At 36.5% G+C, this 19128-nt stretch overlaps 1 protein-coding gene and 1 long non-coding RNA gene across 6 annotated transcripts; one reads left to right on the plus strand and one right to left on the minus strand.

The window, feature by feature from the left end:
• Positions 1-873: 873 nt before the first annotated feature.
• LOC117296511 lies at positions 874-14779 on the minus strand. Of its 3 annotated transcripts, XR_004519770.1 has the most exons (7): positions 10573-10661; positions 8964-9594; positions 7649-7714; positions 7015-7085; positions 1634-1716; positions 1394-1473; positions 874-985 (listed from the first exon to the last, which is right to left on the minus strand). It is a non-coding gene; the product is annotated as an uncharacterized LOC117296511 (long non-coding RNA). The 3 variants fall into 3 exon arrangements; XR_004519769.1 differs by lacking the exon at positions 10573-10661 and adding an exon at positions 14694-14779 and having other exon boundaries at positions 7015-7714; XR_004519768.1 differs by having other exon boundaries at positions 7015-7714.
• Positions 11347-18900, plus strand: LOC117296510 (SET domain-containing protein 4-like). 3 transcript variants are annotated; one of them, XM_033779477.1, is made up of 11 exons: positions 11347-11494; positions 11752-11814; positions 12396-12491; positions 13106-13143; positions 13579-13667; positions 13974-14388; positions 14741-14915; positions 15338-15515; positions 16124-16244; positions 16699-17021; positions 18062-18900. In XM_033779477.1, the coding sequence occupies exons 1-10, from the start codon at positions 11437-11439 to the stop codon at positions 16816-16818; spliced, it is 1353 nt and encodes a 450-aa protein (XP_033635368.1). In that variant the 5' UTR covers positions 11347-11436; the 3' UTR covers positions 16819-17021; positions 18062-18900. The 3 variants fall into 3 exon arrangements, with proteins under 3 accessions (XP_033635368.1, XP_033635371.1, XP_033635369.1); XM_033779478.1 differs by having other exon boundaries at positions 11457-11494; positions 11752-11818; XM_033779480.1 differs by lacking the exon at positions 11752-11814.
• Positions 18901-19128: the final 228 nt, after the last annotated feature.

The raw sequence follows: 19128 nt of genomic DNA on the forward strand, positions 1-19128 counted from the left end.
GGTTTAAATTTGTAGTTTTGAGCAATGTCGGACCATTATATTTTATGGCAAATTTTTAAAAATGGGCCTTTTTGAGATAAGATCTTTGGTTAAAAAACTGCAAGGGGTTAAACCTGTACTTTTGAGCGATTTTGGACAATTATATTTTTTGAAAAAGTGTCCTTTTTGAGCCAGGGATTTTGGTTGAAACTCTTACAAATTTGTAGTTTTTAGCAATTTCTTACTATTTTTTTTTGTGTAAATTTTAAAAAATTGGCCTTTTTGAGCCAAGATTTTGGTTAAAAAAACTGCAACTTGATTTGAGCAATTTCGGATCATTATATTTTTTGGTAAACTTTTTGAAATGTGGTTCTTTGAGCCAGGATTTTTGGTTAGGAACTACTCCCTTTTGCCAACCATTTATTATAAAACCATAATCATCTCCCTGATGCATCTTTAAGATCAACAACCAGCTGTTATCCTGGCCGGAAGTAGGACTCCACATTCCTTGGTTGCATGTGTCCAAGCCCCTTTAAAATTAGGGCCTTTTAAAAAAGGGCCTTTTTGAGCCAGGATGTTTGGTTAAAAATGCTGCAAGGGGTTTAAACTTGCATTTTGGAGGGATTTTGGACAATTATATTTTTTGGCAAAAATTAATGGTAAATGAGCCTTTTTGTGCCAGGATTTTTTATTAAAAAAACCGCAAGGGGTTAAACTTGTACTTCTGAGTGTTTTTCGGACCATTCTATTTTTTTGGCAAAATTTTAAAAATGGACCTGTTTAGGCCAGGATTTTGTGTACAAAAGAACTACAAGGGGTTAAGCTTGTTCTTTAAAGTGGTTCCAGACCATTTTACTTTCGGACCAAATTTGAAAAATTTGCCTTTTCGGGGGGGGGGGGGGGGGGGGGGGGGCAAGTCCAATATTCAAAATATTTGGTCTTTTGAGATGGGCGTTGAAACTCTTGTTCTGGGTAGCTGGGTGATCTCACTGGAATCCGTACCACACTGCAGGAAAACATACAGAAATATACACATGAATACATGTACTTTTGGTCAAGTGGTTAGACTGCAGGACTTGCAATCACAAGGTTGTGGGTTGAATCCCCAGCTAACTGCTGATTTCACAATGACTAGAATAAATATTGAACCACAATTTCTTGATTTGTGTAATTCATAATCATAGACGTTAAACCAATTGGCTGTTGCCAGCTTGGTGTTTATATCCAGAATGTTTTGTCGTCAATCCAAATGTTCTACCTTATCTTGATTCAAGGCCCATCAGTATTTCATGTGTTTTAGCCAATTGTAGGCCTACCAATCATTTAAAGCATCCGCCAGAATCACATAAATTGTGACACTACAGAACAAACACTGAACCTTGTCTTCACTATTAAACATTCATCTTGTACATACTTTTTAAAAGATGACTTTGAGATGGGCGTTGGGACTCTTGTTCTAGGTAGATGGGTGATCTCACTGGAATATGTACCATACTGCAGGAAAACACACAAAAGTACACACATAAATACATGAACCAACATAAGGATAGAGTGAAATGGAGCATTAATGAAGAGGCTTTCCTCCTACAGTGAAGGGAAAAGAAGAACAAACGCTGCACCTTGTCTTTATATTAAACAGTCATCTTGTACATACCTTTTAAAAGATCAATTTTAAGACGGAGGATGTTGGAACTTAATATTCTGGGTAGATGGGTGATCTCACTGGAATCCGTATACCTGCAGGAAAACACACAAAAGTATACACATAAATACATGAACTTTAGGACAACATTAAATGACTGAATACAGTTGTGTTGAATGTCTCTAAAATTTGAGCACAAATTTAAAAACAAACAAAATGTGTAAGTCCAGCATTTTAATCAAATTAAAGGGTGAAAGGAAACTTACAGAACTGTTTTTGTTTTTTCTACTAAAACAGTTTCTGGCAGTGTAAGCACTTTATGTAATTCACTATTAGCACAAACAGACAAACCTGTAGAAGTTTGAGAACGATCGGCCATCTGGGTCACTAGAGTGAAAAATTGATTACACATTTTGCATGACAACGATTTAAAAAAAGTGATAAACATCACTAGATAGGTAAGTTTTATGTAAATCTGTGATTTTAGAAGTTTTTTTCTTCTTACAAATTCTGTAATATCCCTTTAACACCAGCCTATTAATCAACCAAGGTTAAAAAATAAAACACAATTCAGGTAAAAGTTTCAAAAAATCTCAAGGGGTAAATCCAGAATTGTAATCAAATTTGGTCACACATTGAAAGAAAAAAACTTGAGGAAGGAAATTCAGCATTTTATTCGAATTTGGGTCTAAAATTAAAAGAAAAAAATCACAAAGGGAAAGTCCGGCCATTCAACAAAATTTTTGCCAAAAATGGGGAGGGGGTTGGGGGGTTGGAAGGTGTTTGTCTAGTTTTTATTCGATCTGGGTCAAATAATTAATTGACAAAAATCAAACGGGGATAAGCCCACTAGCCCAGCATAGCTTGCAGATGCTTAATGAGTTGTGACATCATGATGACATCATGATGACATCATGAGGTGTTGAAACTGTTTCTGAAACTGAAACTTTTTCTCGAGTGCTTCAACAATAAGTAGGATGCCAGTAACAATTGTGCTGAGAAACAATAAGTAGGATGCCAGTAACAATTGTGCTGAGAAACAATAAGTAGGATGCCAGTAACAATTGTGCTGAGAAACAATAAATAGGATGCCAGTAACAATTGTGCTTAGAAACAATAAGTAGGATGCCAGTAACAATTGTGCTGAGAAACAATAAGTAGGATGCCAGTAACAATTGTGCTGAGAAACAATAAGTAGGATGCCAGTAACAATTGTGCTGAGAAACAATAAATAGGATGCCAGTAACAATTGTGCTGAGAAACAATAAATAGGATGCCAGTAACAATTGTGCTGAGAAACAATAAATAGGATGCCAGTAACAATTGTGCTGAGAAACAATAAATAGGATGCCAGTAACAATTGTGCTGAGAAACAATAAGTAGGATGCCAGTAACAATTGTGCTGAGAAACAATAAATAGGATGCCAGTAACAATTGTGCTGAGAAACAATAAGTAGGATGCCAGTAACAATTGTGCTGAGAAACAATAAATAGGATGCCAGTAACAATTGTGCTGAGAAACAATAAGTAGGATGCCAGTAACAATTGTGCTGAGAAACAATAAATAGGATGCCAGTAACAATTGTGCTGAGAAACAATAAATAGGATGCCAGTAACAATTGTGCTGAGAAACAATAAATAGGATGCCAGTAACAATTGTGCTGAGAAACAATAAGTAGGATGCCAGTAACAATTGTGCTGAGAAACAATAAGTAGGATGCCGGTAACAATTGTGCTGAGAAACAATAAGTAGGATGCCAGTAACAATTGTGCTGAGAAACAATAAGTAGGATGCCAGTAACAATTGTGCTGAGAAACAATAAATAGGATGCCAGTAACAATTGTGCTGAGAAACAATAAATAGGATGCCAGTAACAATTGTGCTGAGAAACAATAAGTAGGATGCCAGTAACAATTGTGCTGAGAAACAATAAGTAGGATGCCAGTAACAATTGTGCTGAGAAACAATAAGTAGGATGCCAGTAACAATTGTGCTGAGAAACAATAAGTAGGATGCCAGTAACAATTGTGCTGAGAAACAATAAATAGGATGCCAGTAACAATTGTGCTGAGAAACAATAAATAGGATGCCAGTAACAATTGTGCTGAGAAACAATAAATAGGATGCCAGTAACAATTGTGCTGAAAAACAATAAATAGGATGCCAGTAACAATTGTGCTGAGAAACAATAAATAGGATGCCAGTAACAATTGTGCTGAGAAACAATAAATAGGATGCCAGTAACAATTGTGCTGAGAAACAATAAGTAGGATGCCAGTAACAATTGTGCTGAGAAACAATAATAGGATGCCAGTAACAATTGTGCTGAGAAACAATAAATAGGATGCCAGTAACAATTGTGCTGAGAAACAATAAATAGGATGCCAGTAACAATTGTGCTGAGAAACAATAAATAGGATGCCAGTAACAATTGTGCTGAGAAACAATAAGTAGGATGCCAGTAACAATTGTGCTGAGAAACAATAAATAGGATGCCAGTAACAATTGTGCTGAGAAACAATAAGTAGGATGCCAGTAACAATTGTGCTGAGAAACAATAAATAGGATGCCAGTAACAATTGTGCTGAGAAACAATAAGTAGGATGCCAGTAACAATTGTGCTGAGAAACAATAAATAGGATGCCAGTAACAATTGTGCTGAGAAACAATAAATAGGATGCCAGTAACAATTGTGCTGAGAAACAATAAATAGGATGCCAGTAACAATTGTGCTGAGAAACAATAAGTAGGATGCCAGTAACAATTGTGCTGAGAAACAATAAGTAGGATGCCGGTAACAATTGTGCTGAGAAACAATAAGTAGGATGCCAGTAACAATTGTGCTGAGAAACAATAAGTAGGATGCCAGTAACAATTGTGCTGAGAAACAATAAATAGGATGCCAGTAACAATTGTGCTGAGAAACAATAAATAGGATGCCAGTAACAATTGTGCTGAGAAACAATAAGTAGGATGCCAGTAACAATTGTGCTGAGAAACAATAAGTAGGATGCCAGTAACAATTGTGCTGAGAAACAATAAGTAGGATGCCAGTAACAATTGTGCTGAGAAACAATAAGTAGGATGCCAGTAACAATTGTGCTGAGAAACAATAAGTAGGATGCCAGTAACAATTGTGCTGAGAAACAATAAGTAGGATGCCAGTAACAATTGTGCTGAGAAACAATAAATAGGATGCCAGTAACAATTGTGCTGAGAAACAATAAATAGGATGCCAGTAACAATTGTGCTGAGAAACAATAAATAGGATGCCAGTAACAATTGTGCTGAGAAACAATAAATAGGATGCCAGTAACAATTGTGCTGAGAAACAATAAATAGGATGCCAGTAACAATTGTGCTGAGAAACAATAAATAGGATGCCAGTAACAATTGTGCTGAGAAACAATAAGTAGGATGCCAGTAACAATTGTGCTGAGAAACAATAAATAGGATGCCAGTAACAATTGTGCTGAGAAACAATAAATAGGATGCCAGTAACAATTGTGCTGAGAAACAATAAATAGGATGCCAGTAACAATTGTGCTGAGAAACAATAAATAGGATGCCAGTAACAATTGTGCTGAGAAACAATAAGTAGGATGCCAGTAACAATTGTGCTGAGAAACAATAAATAGGATGCCAGTAACAATTGTGCTGAGAAACAATAAGTAGGATGCCAGTAACAATTGTGCTGAGAAACAATAAATAGGATGCCAGTAACAATTGTGCTGAGAAACAATAAGTAGGATGCCAGTAACAATTGTGCTGAGAAACAATAAATAGGATGCCAGTAACAATTGTGCTGAGAAACAATAAATAGGATGCCAGTAACAATTGTGCTGAGAAACAATAAATAGGATGCCAGTAACAATTGTGCTGAGAAACAATAAGTAGGATGCCAGTAACAATTGTGCTGAGAAACAATAAGTAGGATGCCGGTAACAATTGTGCTGAGAAACAATAAGTAGGATGCCAGTAACAATTGTGCTGAGAAACAATAAGTAGGATGCCAGTAACAATTGTGCTGAGAAACAATAAATAGGATGCCAGTAACAATTGTGCTGAGAAACAATAAATAGGATGCCAGTAACAATTGTGCTGAGAAACAATAAGTAGGATGCCAGTAACAATTGTGCTGAGAAACAATAAGTAGGATGCCAGTAACAATTGTGCTGAGAAACAATAAGTAGGATGCCAGTAACAATTGTGCTGAGAAACAATAAGTAGGATGCCAGTAACAATTGTGCTGAGAAACAATAAGTAGGATGCCAGTAACAATTGTGCTGAGAAACAATAAGTAGGATGCCAGTAACAATTGTGCTGAGAAACAATAAGTAGGATGCCAGTAACAATTGTGCTGAGAAACAATAAATAGGATGCCAGTAACAATTGTGCTGAGAAACAATAAATAGGATGCCAGTAACAATTGTGCTGAGAAACAATAAATAGGATGCCAGTAACAATTGTGCTTAGAAACAATAAATAGGATGCCAGTAACAATTGTGCTGAGAAACAATAAGTAGGATGCCAGTAACAATTGTGCTGAGAAACAATAAGTAGGATGCCAGTAACAATTGTGCTGAGAAACAATAAATAGGATGCCAGTAACAATTGTGCTGAGAAACAATAAATAGGATGCCAGTAACAATTGTGCTTAGAAACAATAAGTAGGATGCCAGTAACAATTGTGCTGAGAAACAATAAGTAGGATGCCAGTAACAATTGTGCTGAGAAACAATAAATAGGATGCCAGTAACAATTGTGCTTAGAAACAATAAGTAGGATGCCAGTAACAATTGTGCTTAGAAACAATAAGTAGGATGCCAGTAACAATTGTGCTGAGAAACAATAAGTAGGATGCCAGTAACAATTGTGCTGAGAAACAATAAGTAGGATGCCAGTAACAATTGTGCTGAGAAACAATAAGTAGGATGCCAGTAACAATTGTGCTGAGAAACAATAAGTAGGATGCCAGTAACAATTGTGCTGAGAAACAATAAATAGGATGCCAGTAACAATTGTGCTGAGAAACAATAAGTAGGATGCCAGTAACAATTGTGCTGAGAAACAATAAGTAGGATGCCAGTAACAATTGTGCTGAGAAACAATAAGTAGGATGCCAGTAACAATTGTGCTGAGAAACAATAAGTAGGATGCCAGTAACAATTGTGCTGAGAAACAATAAATAGGATGCCAGTAACAATTGTGCTGAGAAACAATAAGTAGGATGCCAGTAACAATTGTGCTGAGAAACAATAAATAGGATGCCAGTAACAATTGTGCTGAGAAACAATAAATTGGATGCCAGTAACAATTGTTAAACTTAACTTGATTCTTAGCATAAAGACCACCAACATCACAAAAGTTTAAACACTCATTATGTACATACCTTTTAAAAGATGACGTTTGAAATATCATATCCTGGGTAGATGGATGTTCTCACTGGAATCCATTATCACTCTGCAGGAAAACACACAAAAGTGTACACATAATTAACATGCACTTGAGGGACACAATTGTTACCTGAATTAGTTATCAAAACAGTTTTATTGAATTTCTCCAAAGTTTTTCTATTTAAAAAAAAAGAATGGGTTAGACATGCATTTTAATCAAATCACGTCACAAATTGAAGCAACAAAAAAACTTAAGGGCGGGTAAGTCAGGCATTTTAATCAAGTTTAGATCATTGAAAAAATCACATGGGTAAGTCCAGCATGTTAATCAAATGGTGGTCAAAAATTGAAACAATAAAAAACTAAAGGGGTGGGAAAATCAAGCAGTATAATCACATTGGGTCAAAATAAAAAAAAATCACAAAGGGTAAGTCCAGCCAGATGCTTAATGAGTTGTGACATCATGAGGACACCATGATTTGTTTTCTTTGCTGCTTAAAACCTATCGTTAAACTTAAGTTGATTCTTAGCATAAAGACCACCAGAATCACAACAATTGTGACACTATAGACTAGATGCTACACCTTGTTTTAATTCTTAAACACTTATCTTGTTCCTCTAAAAGATGACTTTTGAGATGGGCGTTGAAACTCTTGTTCTGGGTAGCTGGGTGATCTCACTGGAATCCGTACCACACTGCAGGAAAACATACAGAAATATACACATGAATACATGTACTTTTGGTCAAGTGGTTAGACTGCAGGACTTGCAATCACAAGGTTGTGGGTTGAATCCCCAGCTAACTGCTGATTTCACAATCACTAGAATAAATATTGAACCACAATTTCTTGATTTGTGTAATTCATAATCATAGACGTTAAACCAATTGGCTGTTGCCAGCTTGGTGTTTATATCCCTTGTGGGAGTTTGCTGAGTTCCCTTGATGGGAAGATCATTCAAACAAACAAACAACAATAGTTATCTGATACATGGTAATCAGTTTGATTCAATTTAAAAAGACAGTCTTTTTCATGTTGAATTAATTCACTTTAGTTTGTAACAAATTAATAGCAAAGCTAAGTGAAGATTCCTAAAAATAATCTACAGTTTCATCAATAGAGTGATATCACAGAAGTAGTTTAATAGTTTAACTATGTATATTTAACAGTGTATTTTAAGTGTGTACAGAAAGGTTTGTTTCTATTTTTTTATTTTATTCTATCAAGAGAAACGCGTAGTGCACAGGTTCATAGAGCTGCAAAAAATACGCTAAATCAAATTGTGCTAAAAAAAAACAATAAGCAGGATACCAGTCACATCAAATACTGCATATGAAATGGCATTTTAGCTGTTAATTTTTTTCTGCAACAATACAGTATCTTTACACACTGACAAACTTTGAAATCTGTACAAATTAAAGGTACGGTAACAGAGTGGTGAGTACTCCAAAAATCAATTACCATAAAGGTACGGTAACAGAGTGGTGAGTACTCCAAAAATCAATTACCATAAACACTTACTACAGCTGTCAATAATATGAACTTTTTTTGAGAAAATACAGTTTGGATATTATTGTTCACCACTCCACTATACATTTGAACCAGAGAAATAATTTATGCATAAATTGTGTCTCAGATTTCTGTTTGCCAATGCTGTTGCCAAAGAGTTGGTACCCATACCACTTTCACCTTGCTAAGCTTGGATGGATTCAAGGTTATTGTGAAAATATCACGATAGTTTGTTGCTGATTTCTTAGCAATTAAAAACTGTACTCAACTTAAACTTCCACCTTTTATTGCAGCTTACTACATAAATCAGGGCTATGTAACGAAGATCAATCTATGAATGACCCTATCATTATAGACATGGCTTCCAATTGGCTGGTGTTATGTCCAAGTTTCAACATGACAAATTTCTAGATTTTGGAATCAAGACCAGCTCTTACATTATGAAGAGAAAACATCTGTCATAATATGACACTGATGTAGGTAGCAGGCATCACATGATTGGTTGAACTTGTTAAGCATCTGTCATATGACACTGATGTAGGTAGCAGGCATCACATGATTGGTTGAACTTGTTGAGCATCTGTCATATGACACTGATGTAGGTAGCAGGCATCACATGATTGGTTGAACTTGTTGAGCATCTGTCATATGACACTGATGTAGGTAGCAGGCATCACATGATTGGTTGAACTTGTTGAGCATCTGTCATATGACACTGATGTAGGTAGCAGGCATCACATGATTGGTTGAACTTGTTGAGCATCTGTCATATGACACTGATGTAGGTAGCAGGCATCACATGATTGGTTGAACTTGTTGAGCATCTGTCATATGACACTGATGTAGGTAGCAGGCATCACATGATTGGTTGAACTTGTTGAGCATCTGTCATATGACACTGATGTAGGTAGCAGGCATCACATGATTGGTTGAACTTGTTGAGCATCTGTCATATGACACTGATGTAGGTAGCAGGCATCACATGATTGGTTGAACTTGTTGAGCATCTGTCATATGACACTGATGTAGGTAGCAGGCATTGGTTGTTGTCAGACATCAATCTCAATGCTTTATTGATAAATGGAATACAAAACATTCAAATGAATGCCACAATAAATTATTGTTATTATTGTTATTGTTTTCTATTGTTTTTCTCAAGACTGGACTAATCTGCACCAAATAAAGATAGTCTCATCAGGGTGCATGGCAATTACCCTTTCTATGAAAAAACAAGAGTATAATATATAAAGTTTAGTATTGACAGAGAAATATTGCAAGTCACCAATTATTAAAGAAAAAATGTACTAGGTGTGTTAGCAGGGTGAGTGTGGCAGGGTAGTGTAAGGAAGATGCACCCCCCCCCCCAGAAGTTTTGTGTTAAATGAAAGCCCAATTCAAGCCAAGGATGACAAGGTTATTTTCGCGCTATGATATTGGTTATTATAAATATCAATTACTTTATCAATTATTTATTTATTTAATTTATATCTATCTATCTATTTATTTATTAAGGTTATTATTTTGGTTTAAATTTATTAATAATATTTTCTTTTGAATGGGTGGCCCCCGCCGGCTATATGGACATGCAAACAGAAATTTTTGCCAGAAGTGCCCCCTAGAAAAAAAAACATCAGTCCACGAAGGTGAACGTACGAGTAGTAATTAAAACAGTGTTTAAAATCACATTTATGAATTTGGATAAGATTTGTACCATAAAAATAAGCTACTTATTATTCATCAAAACGAGTCTGAAATACACATTAGTATAAACTAAACGGACCATTAATGGATAATTTACTTTCGACGGACAATGAGCAGATGGGAGAACGATAAAATGAAGTTGGACACTATAATTCATGACATGAATGAAAAGACTGTCAAAATTTGCTTTTCTTCGACTGTACAATTATCGTCTGCTCACACACGTGAAAAAAATCCACTTAAATCTTTCCACATTTCCCCACCAGTGCAACAAACTTGAATGTTCCTAGTCTATGGGTCACAAAAAACCATATTATATTCTTTATGACTACTCTTTCAACTTACCATGCATGACTTTAGGGGTTAATTTAACGCCGAAATTGTGAGACAAAGTCTTGAAAATAAAGTCGTCTTTTTTGTTTATGACCTTCGACCCTCAGGCCACCCTGGGCTTGTTTGCATAACAAAACATAGTTGCGATGACGTAACCCTCCTCCCGCGGCCGTCGGGAGGAGGGTTACGTTATCGCAACTAAACAAAGCAGAGCTTTCTTTTGCAACAGGGACAACTTGAACTTCATTTGGAAAACTAATTAAGTTTTTAAACATAAAGTTGCCTGTAAAAAATGTGACAATTTTATTGTCTTTCGTATCGTTGAATTCCAACAAGAACATAATAATCAGCACACGATTTAAAGAACTTAATAAGTGAAGTTGTGTTTAGTGGTTTTTATTCAACCAAAGTTTTATATAAAACCTTTAGTTTAATGGAGGATACCAGTGAAGTCAACACCACGGAAGAATTTCGGATTGGATGGTTTGATCACCGCAAAATTTAACGCACGCGCAAAACATCTTTTGCGCTTCCTGCTATCGACGAGAAAACGCCCATCTAATGTTTAACACGCTAAAAATAGGCAATTCTTTATACGGGATAAACAATTTTCAAACGAATAAACAATAACAAATATTACTCAAAAAAAAACCTGATACTGGTATCAAATTGATAAAATTGAACGCTTCAAAATAAACTATTAAAAACTTGGTTATGCCTAAAAGTGTGCACCTCGCCGGTTGAGGGCGCTATTGAAAATATACTTCTGGATCAAAATGCTGATGATGTGTGTACGTGTGTGGTAGCATGGCACTTTCTTCTAAACTCGTATTTTGCTTGTACAACCAGCTAAAATCGTTTCCAGTTTAACATATAATGGGCAGAACTTTGAGGAATCGGAGGAGAAGACAAAGAGGAAATCATCCGCTACATGGTGGAGTAGTTTATGCATTTGATTTAGTCAAAAATGATGGCACATTTGTTTTCTTATCTACTAGCAGCAGACGACACAATCAATTTGTCAACAAACTAGTTCGTTGCGATAACGTAACCCCCCCTCCCGACGGCGAAGGAGGGCTACGTTATCGCAGCTATCAACAAATATGACATTGTTGAGGTTAAAAAGTTGTTTCTACCTCCATCATGTTGTAATCAATTATATTATGTTTGTAACCAAACCGATTGATGAAGTTAAGACACCAAGCGTTAGCTCCATTGCTCAAATCAACAAACAAGTGTTCAACAAAACAATATGTATGTAAGTCAATTCGTGCTGTTGTTTCACATATGAGGTGAATGAATGATATTCAATCCAATATGTATTTGGTGGTCGCTAAACCATTTGTAAACCAGGCTCAGCCCAGTAACATTGTTGTTTTCACAGCCTGGATATTATGTAAGTTATGTATAGACCCAGTAACGAGGTGCTGTACTCCTTAAGCAGTTAAGTTCAATTGACATTTCGTAGCACAAAATACAGATCTCAATTTTTTAAGGAGTACATCGCCCCAGTTGCATATGGAGGTAGAACTACCTCCATCGGGCTAGGCCGGATCACGGGCTGCTGCATGGACCTAGACCCAGTAACTGGGGCGCTGTATCCCTTTTCCGAAATTTTGACATTATCGGTCATACTAGCCGATTATGTCAAAATTTTGAAAAAGGAATACAGCGCCCCAGTTACTGGGTCTAGGATGGACCTACTTTCATTACTTGAGTGTGTTTATTGAAACAATGGTCTCCCATTGACATTTTGATTAATTCAAGCATTTCTTATGGCCTACAAACTGTTTACTATTACTAATAATGAACAATCGTCTCACTATTCATCACAGATGATTCAGCTCAAACAGCCATGTACATTCAACTAATGAAATGGATGGCATGTAATGCCTTCACAGGTACTCAACTACAACTAGCACACTTTCAAGGTAAGCATTCCACCAAACAAAACTCTTATTTAGTGTTACACCAGTAGTGTTACATGTGACGATGATGTTACATGTAACACTGCATCCATGCTGTTTGTGTCAAAGTAACATTGCAAACTGTTACATGTAACACTGTAACATTAACACTGTAAACAGTGTTACATGTCACACTGTAAACAGTGTGACATGTAACACTGTAACATATTGTTACATGTTGCGTTATATGTTATGATACATAATGTTACAATTAACATAGTAAACTGTGTAAATATCCATATGATCAAACTTTACGGTGCCATCTTGTAAAGTTTCCCTTTGCAAAATGTTCACCAAAACATTTTTAAAGCCAATAGCAAAGGGGACATGCTCTATCTTAAATAAGCTACATAACTAATGAAATCTGCTGATAACCACATGCATCACATGCATTTGGCAACTGTAGCTACAAACACAACCTTGTGATACATGTAGTACACATTTTTTGGAAGATAATCTGTACAAAAAAGCACATGAGATCGTATTTTAATTTGCTTGTATTTACTCTTACACACAATTGTTTGGAATCTACTTGTTTGATGTGTTGCATTAAACTTTGTATTCTCTTGAATTTACAGATACTGGAAGAGGCCTGAAAACGACTGTCGATGTAAAGGTGTGAATTCAAATTCAACTCTGAAAACATTATCAAGAATAAACACCTGCAAATAGTCTCATTTTTCCCTGGGACTGTCTCTATTTCTAAGTTTAAAAACTTATCATCGATCTTATTTCATTGGATTTCCGCAAAGCATTAAAAGGAACACACAATGAGGGTTACAAAGAAGGAAATCAGAAATAAAATTTGCATAGTAAAAAAAGTTGAACATGTGCAACTTTTCGGAAAACCTACAAAATTGAAACTGAAATAACCAGTTTACCGTTTACCAAGCAGTGTGTTCACCATTTCTAAAAAATGCCAATAGTGTTGTTCAGCTTCTGAGTTTTTAGAATTAAAAAATGTATCTTTGATTTGATTTTACACACCTCTTGATTTGTGAACAGAAACTGATTTTTTTAAGGCAAATAAAAAAATATGTTTATTTTTCAGTCAGGAGATACATTGTTGTACATCCCAAGCAGGCTGTTGATTACAACTTCTACTGTACTCAGAAGTCAACTTGGACCATTCATTCAAAAGTAGGGAGTTTTTAGTATTTTTTTAAACTATTTTTCCCCATCAAAAGCAACTACATTTTTCTAAAAGCTTACACATTTTTAAACTGCACAGTTAAAAAGAAATGTCATATCAATAACATGTGGTGATGATATTGTGCACATAATCCTAGTTACTAGCATTAGTATCCCTGTTCATCCGGCTTACTAAAACCATTCCTCACACTCTCTGTGGAGCATACAACCCTAAGCTACTCATTAGTAAGACATTGAAACGATTGCATTAAGCTTAACCAGTATTTTTGTTGATGTTGTGATTTTATGTTACAGACATAGCCCACCAATGACATCACAACAAGCTCTTGCCATCTTTCTACTCTATGAGGCCACCAAGGGAGTACACTCAATGTGGTTTCCTTACATAGCAATCATTCCTCCATCTTACACCACTCCAGCATTCTTCAATCAAGAAGAGTTACAACTTTTACCCCAAAATCTTCTAACTCTTGCAACGATGCAAATAAAAAAAGTCAGGACTGCATTCAAGGAGCTTGAAAGTTGTTTTGTAGAAATAAAGAAGTTGCGGCCAGAGATGGATGTTAGTTATGAGAGATTTCGTTGGGCGTGGTTTACTGTGAATACAAGATGTGTTTATGGGAAACAAGAAAAGTTGTGTTTTGCGGAGGAGGATAATTGTGTCTTAGCGCCGTTCTTAGATCTACTCAATCATTCACCAACAGCGGAGGTAAGAAGGCATCCACTAGAAGATGTTTTTTAATTTCTTTCATTTAGAATAATGCTCTGCTCTGTGTGAATTTTACATCACTTGTTAAACAAGGAACAATAATAACAATGGTGGCTTCTTATAAAGCGCTCAAATCCGTCACTCAGTGATGCTCATGGAACTACAACATTCTAATATTAACCATGGGTCACTTGGCCATATCTTATATTCCTTAAACCATCTCAGCTCCCTGGGGGAGTATACAACCTAAGCTCAAAATGCTAATATAGCTCTATTCTTTAAGATGAAATACTGACTTATTGTACCTTTTGATACTTGCATGTACACCTTTTCTCTTTTCTGTTGACTATAGATACAGGCTGGATATGATGCCTCACAGGAGGGCTATGTGATTACTACAGATACTCCCTACAAGAAGTGGGAACAAGCATTTATATGTTATGGACCTCATAGCAATCAAACACTACTATTAGAGTATGGCTTTATAGTGTGTAACAACCAACACAGCTCACTGCAGTTTCATATAGGTATGTTGCCCATTCAACATTCCTACTCATGGCAGAGTTGTAATCGTGTCACCAGTGTCTAGTCCGAGTCACTTTGTCCGAGTCCGAGCCTTTTGCCAACGTGACTTGAGTCAAGTCCGAGTCACCAAAATTGTGACTCGAGGCGACTCGAGTCCAAGTCCTGGACTTGAGTCATACAACGCTGACTCATGGAGACAATTTCCAGCAAGTTGACGCCGTCATTTAAAACCATTCAACTGCAAAGGTAGTTTTGGTTTACAATTATACTAGCGTCTTGAATCAAGACTACTGCAAAGCTTGTGTATGCTGACACCAGCGTCTTGAATCAAGACTACTGCAAAGCTTGTGTATGCTGACACTATTTTGTTCAACACCAAAAATAACTTTGTTCCACTACTAAGTTAATTGTTTTTTGTTAACAGATGATATCATTCAGTGTATAGACTGTAGAGTAATGAGGCGCTATAACGAACTACAAGACAGAAAGCTAGAAATCATTAGAGAGAACAACTTTCAAGATAACTTGTGTTGTGGATGGGATGGACTATCATGGAGGTTAATCACAGCACTTCAAATCATGTGTATGGATCAAGTGGAAATGTGAGTTTGCTTATTAGTCTTAACTCAAGGCTTGGAATTGAGAGTGCAAGGCCATTTTCATTTGGGGAACTTGTGAAGGGGCACCAAGGCCAAGGACCAGGGCAACAGAAGATGTGTAATACTGTCAATTAGGGGCACCAAGGCCAAGGACCAGACAGAAGATGTGTAATACTGTACCTGGCCTGCCAATTAGGGGCACCAAGGCCAAGGACCAGGGTAACAGAAGATGTGAAATACCAGGCCTGTCAATCCATTTAATTTCTCTAGTTTTTATATGAAAACAAAGTATAGGATTTCTTATAGTTTCTTCAAAGTAGTTTCAATCGTAAATCTCACTGAATATTTAGTTCATACCAATCTTCCAGAATTATTTTCAAAGTTCTGAAAATAGCATTTGAAGAGCTTATTTCAGTTGTCCCAATTGAAATAAGCCCTCCATGAACATGCACAAAACCCCTGAAAAACACATAGTATATTGCTGTTTTCACTACACTTATTGAAATTCTCATCTTTCGGCTGTTCGTTTTGTTTTAGAGAACTAGGGGACAGTCCTTATTTGTCTGTTTTATAACAAATTACTTCAACATCCGTTTTACTTTTATCACTAGAAATGACTGGAAGAGGGTCTATACAACAGACTCTATCTCACCACACTGTGATAATCAAGTCATATGTTTGGCTACCAGACTATTGTCAAGAGAAATGCAGGAAAACCAGTGTGTTTTACAGGTAACTAAAAACACTATGTCATTTTAGTTCATCAAACTCACTGTGTTTATATTAAGTGAACTTCCAATTCAAAGAAAGATCCAACATTGGTGAAACGTTTTTCCTGTTTGGAATACTTTTGTGTTCTTGTCTGTGTACTTATTTTGTTGTTTTTTGTGTGGTTGGTCTTTGTTATAAAATAATAATAAGGATAATTCTTTTAGCAAGATTACATTAATTTGAATTACTTGAACCAGTACACCTGATGTCATCACACAATAAATTTCACTTGCGCCATTTTGGTATTCAGTTGCCCTTTTGCAGTGTGCATTTTAGGAGATTTGTGTGCAGATAGATTTGCACAATAAACTGTACAGTTATATTGACTTCCAAAATGGCAGGCCGTGGGCAGACAGTAGCTGCGCGTTCAAACAGTCTCAGTAACATCAGTGTCTGGGTTTTTGTTTTGTTTCAGAGTATTCAAGACAAGATGGCACTCCAAATCACTCCGACTGATCACGTTTCTCTTATACAAGGACTAAGACTTGAAAGACAACATCTACTGCAGATTGCTCTGAAGCAACTCTCTTCCTGATCATTACTGCACTGATGAGGTGCTTTGAATCACACATGGTTGATGAACATTTAGAAGCCTGATGTGACTGGACGTTAAAGTGGGGTTACCGAATGCAGACTACTGTAAGACTGCCCTCTATTGACCAAAGATACACCTAGTCAGGTCGGAGCTGGGCTGTCAATGATATCCAATTGACAGATTGGCTTACTAATCCTAAAGCAGTAAGTATTTACATGAACTATTATCATGCCCCCAACTTCACAAAATTTGTTCCAAACACAACATAATAATAGCAGCTCTGAAACAGCGCACTTCCCAAAGAAATGGTCATTGTTTTCTTTGAACAGTATCACTCATAGTCACTGGGCTATATATTTTATTTCTTAAACCAGCTGCCTTGTGAGTATACAGCATGTACTGCCAAGTATGTAGCACACAAAGCTAAATCAATCACAAGAACCATTGCTGCAAGACACAATTGCTTCTCATCACAAAGGAGTGAATTATTAAAAACCTGTGCACCCATTTTGTCGCCAGTGCTGCCAAGTATGTAGCAAGTATGTAGTACACAAATCTAGATCGACCACAAAAACCATTGCTGCAAGACACTTGACAGTAATTGCTTCTCTTCACCCAGTGACTACCTGTGTGGAGAGAGCGTGTCGATGTGAATTATTAAAAACCCTGCACCCATTTTGTTGCCACGGTTGCTGCATACTGCAGAGGAGATGAGATGGTTTTAAGAATACCTAATGAACAATGAACAGGGGTAATAATACTGTGGTTTTAAGAATACCTAATGAACAATGAACAGGGGTAATAATACTGTGGTTTTAAGAATACCTAATGAACAATGAACAGGGGTAATAATACTGAAAGGTGCTTTAAAAAGCCTACTCGGCTTGAACAAGTGATAATAAATAAAATGTTTTACCTGAAATCATTCTTGACTCTGGTGAGAAAGAACTGGAACACTTGAGCCTGCATAAAATGTTGCCAATCAAAGGAACTCGTTTTACTCCTGTACAAGAAAACATGAATGAAATTTCAATGAACTTCACCCATCAATTCAGACATGGCTTACGGCTTACATTCGTGTCCAAACTGTGTGACTGTTGCTATAGGTCTATGCGTCAACACACGTTGACAAGTTAATCTAGCCCTAGCCTTCGCCACCAATAAAGACTTGGAAGAACAACAGCCTTCTAAAGTTAACTACAAGACATACTAGACTTCCAAACTCCTTTTTATATATTTTCAGATTTGAAGTCATGGATTCCGACTATGAAGATTCCATCTGAGGTTCCATCCAGCTTCCTTATCATCCGACACACAATGATGCTCAACATTTTACTCACTAAGCTAAGCCTAAAAACTGTTCTAGACCAGCAGGTACTTTTAGCCAATAACCTGTAAACTGCCAATCAGTTTTGACATGCCTATAGCAGATTTATGAAGTTTAGCTACAATCACATGCAGAGAATGTAAATTCAAAACTGACCTCACTAAAGTCAGACCAGTAGTTTACTTTAAATATTTGGTTGATTGAGGATATCAAGAGCTTTGCAATAAACAACCCTAAGAGGTTATATGAGGTTTTATGCATCTCAGGAAAGTCAAACAGTCTCAGGAGTTGATTTGATTTAATATCTCTTGCTTTGTGAGTTTTGATTTTGTATTTTTTTTTAACCTTGCCACGCATACCGTTTGAGTAACGAGGGGCCAACTTGCTGTATTTTGACGACCTCCAATGTCTTACACCACGAGTAGTGATTAGTGTACAATATACAGGGGGAGAATTGGAAAATACAAGCACAAAAAGCAAATACACTGATACTAAGTAGTAACTACACTTGCAACTAGTAAACTTGTCGGTCCACAACGCATAAAATATCTTTGCTAGAAGTACTCCCCCAGAAGGAGATTTGACACAAAAACCGCAAGTTTACTAGTTATAGTTACTTATTTTCCACACCATGCAAAGCGTCAAACATCACTTACTCTGTTACTGCCCTATCCATTACTACCCAACCTCATTATCACGTAACCCAATCGCAGTTGCAATCGGAGACTTTCAAACAGTGATGGCAGCAGACGTCCCAGGTAAATATCTGTCAATGTCATTTTGAGCATGCGCACATTTTGTACTTAGTAGCTTTGCTGCCACCTAGTGTTTGCATTGTGTTTAAACCAGAATAAGAACATGAGATTAATATTGTCATCTGTGTCTGCTGCACACGCCCTCTATGTCAGCTGTGGACGTAGAGTATCTATACCATGTGCCATCCCTGTATGGATTCAGATCAACCAATGAGAAAGCTGTTAAGC

This window comes from Asterias rubens, chromosome 11 (genome assembly GCF_902459465.1).
Source record: "Asterias rubens chromosome 11, eAstRub1.3, whole genome shotgun sequence".
Taxonomy (NCBI): Eukaryota; Metazoa; Echinodermata; class Asteroidea; order Forcipulatida; family Asteriidae; genus Asterias; species Asterias rubens.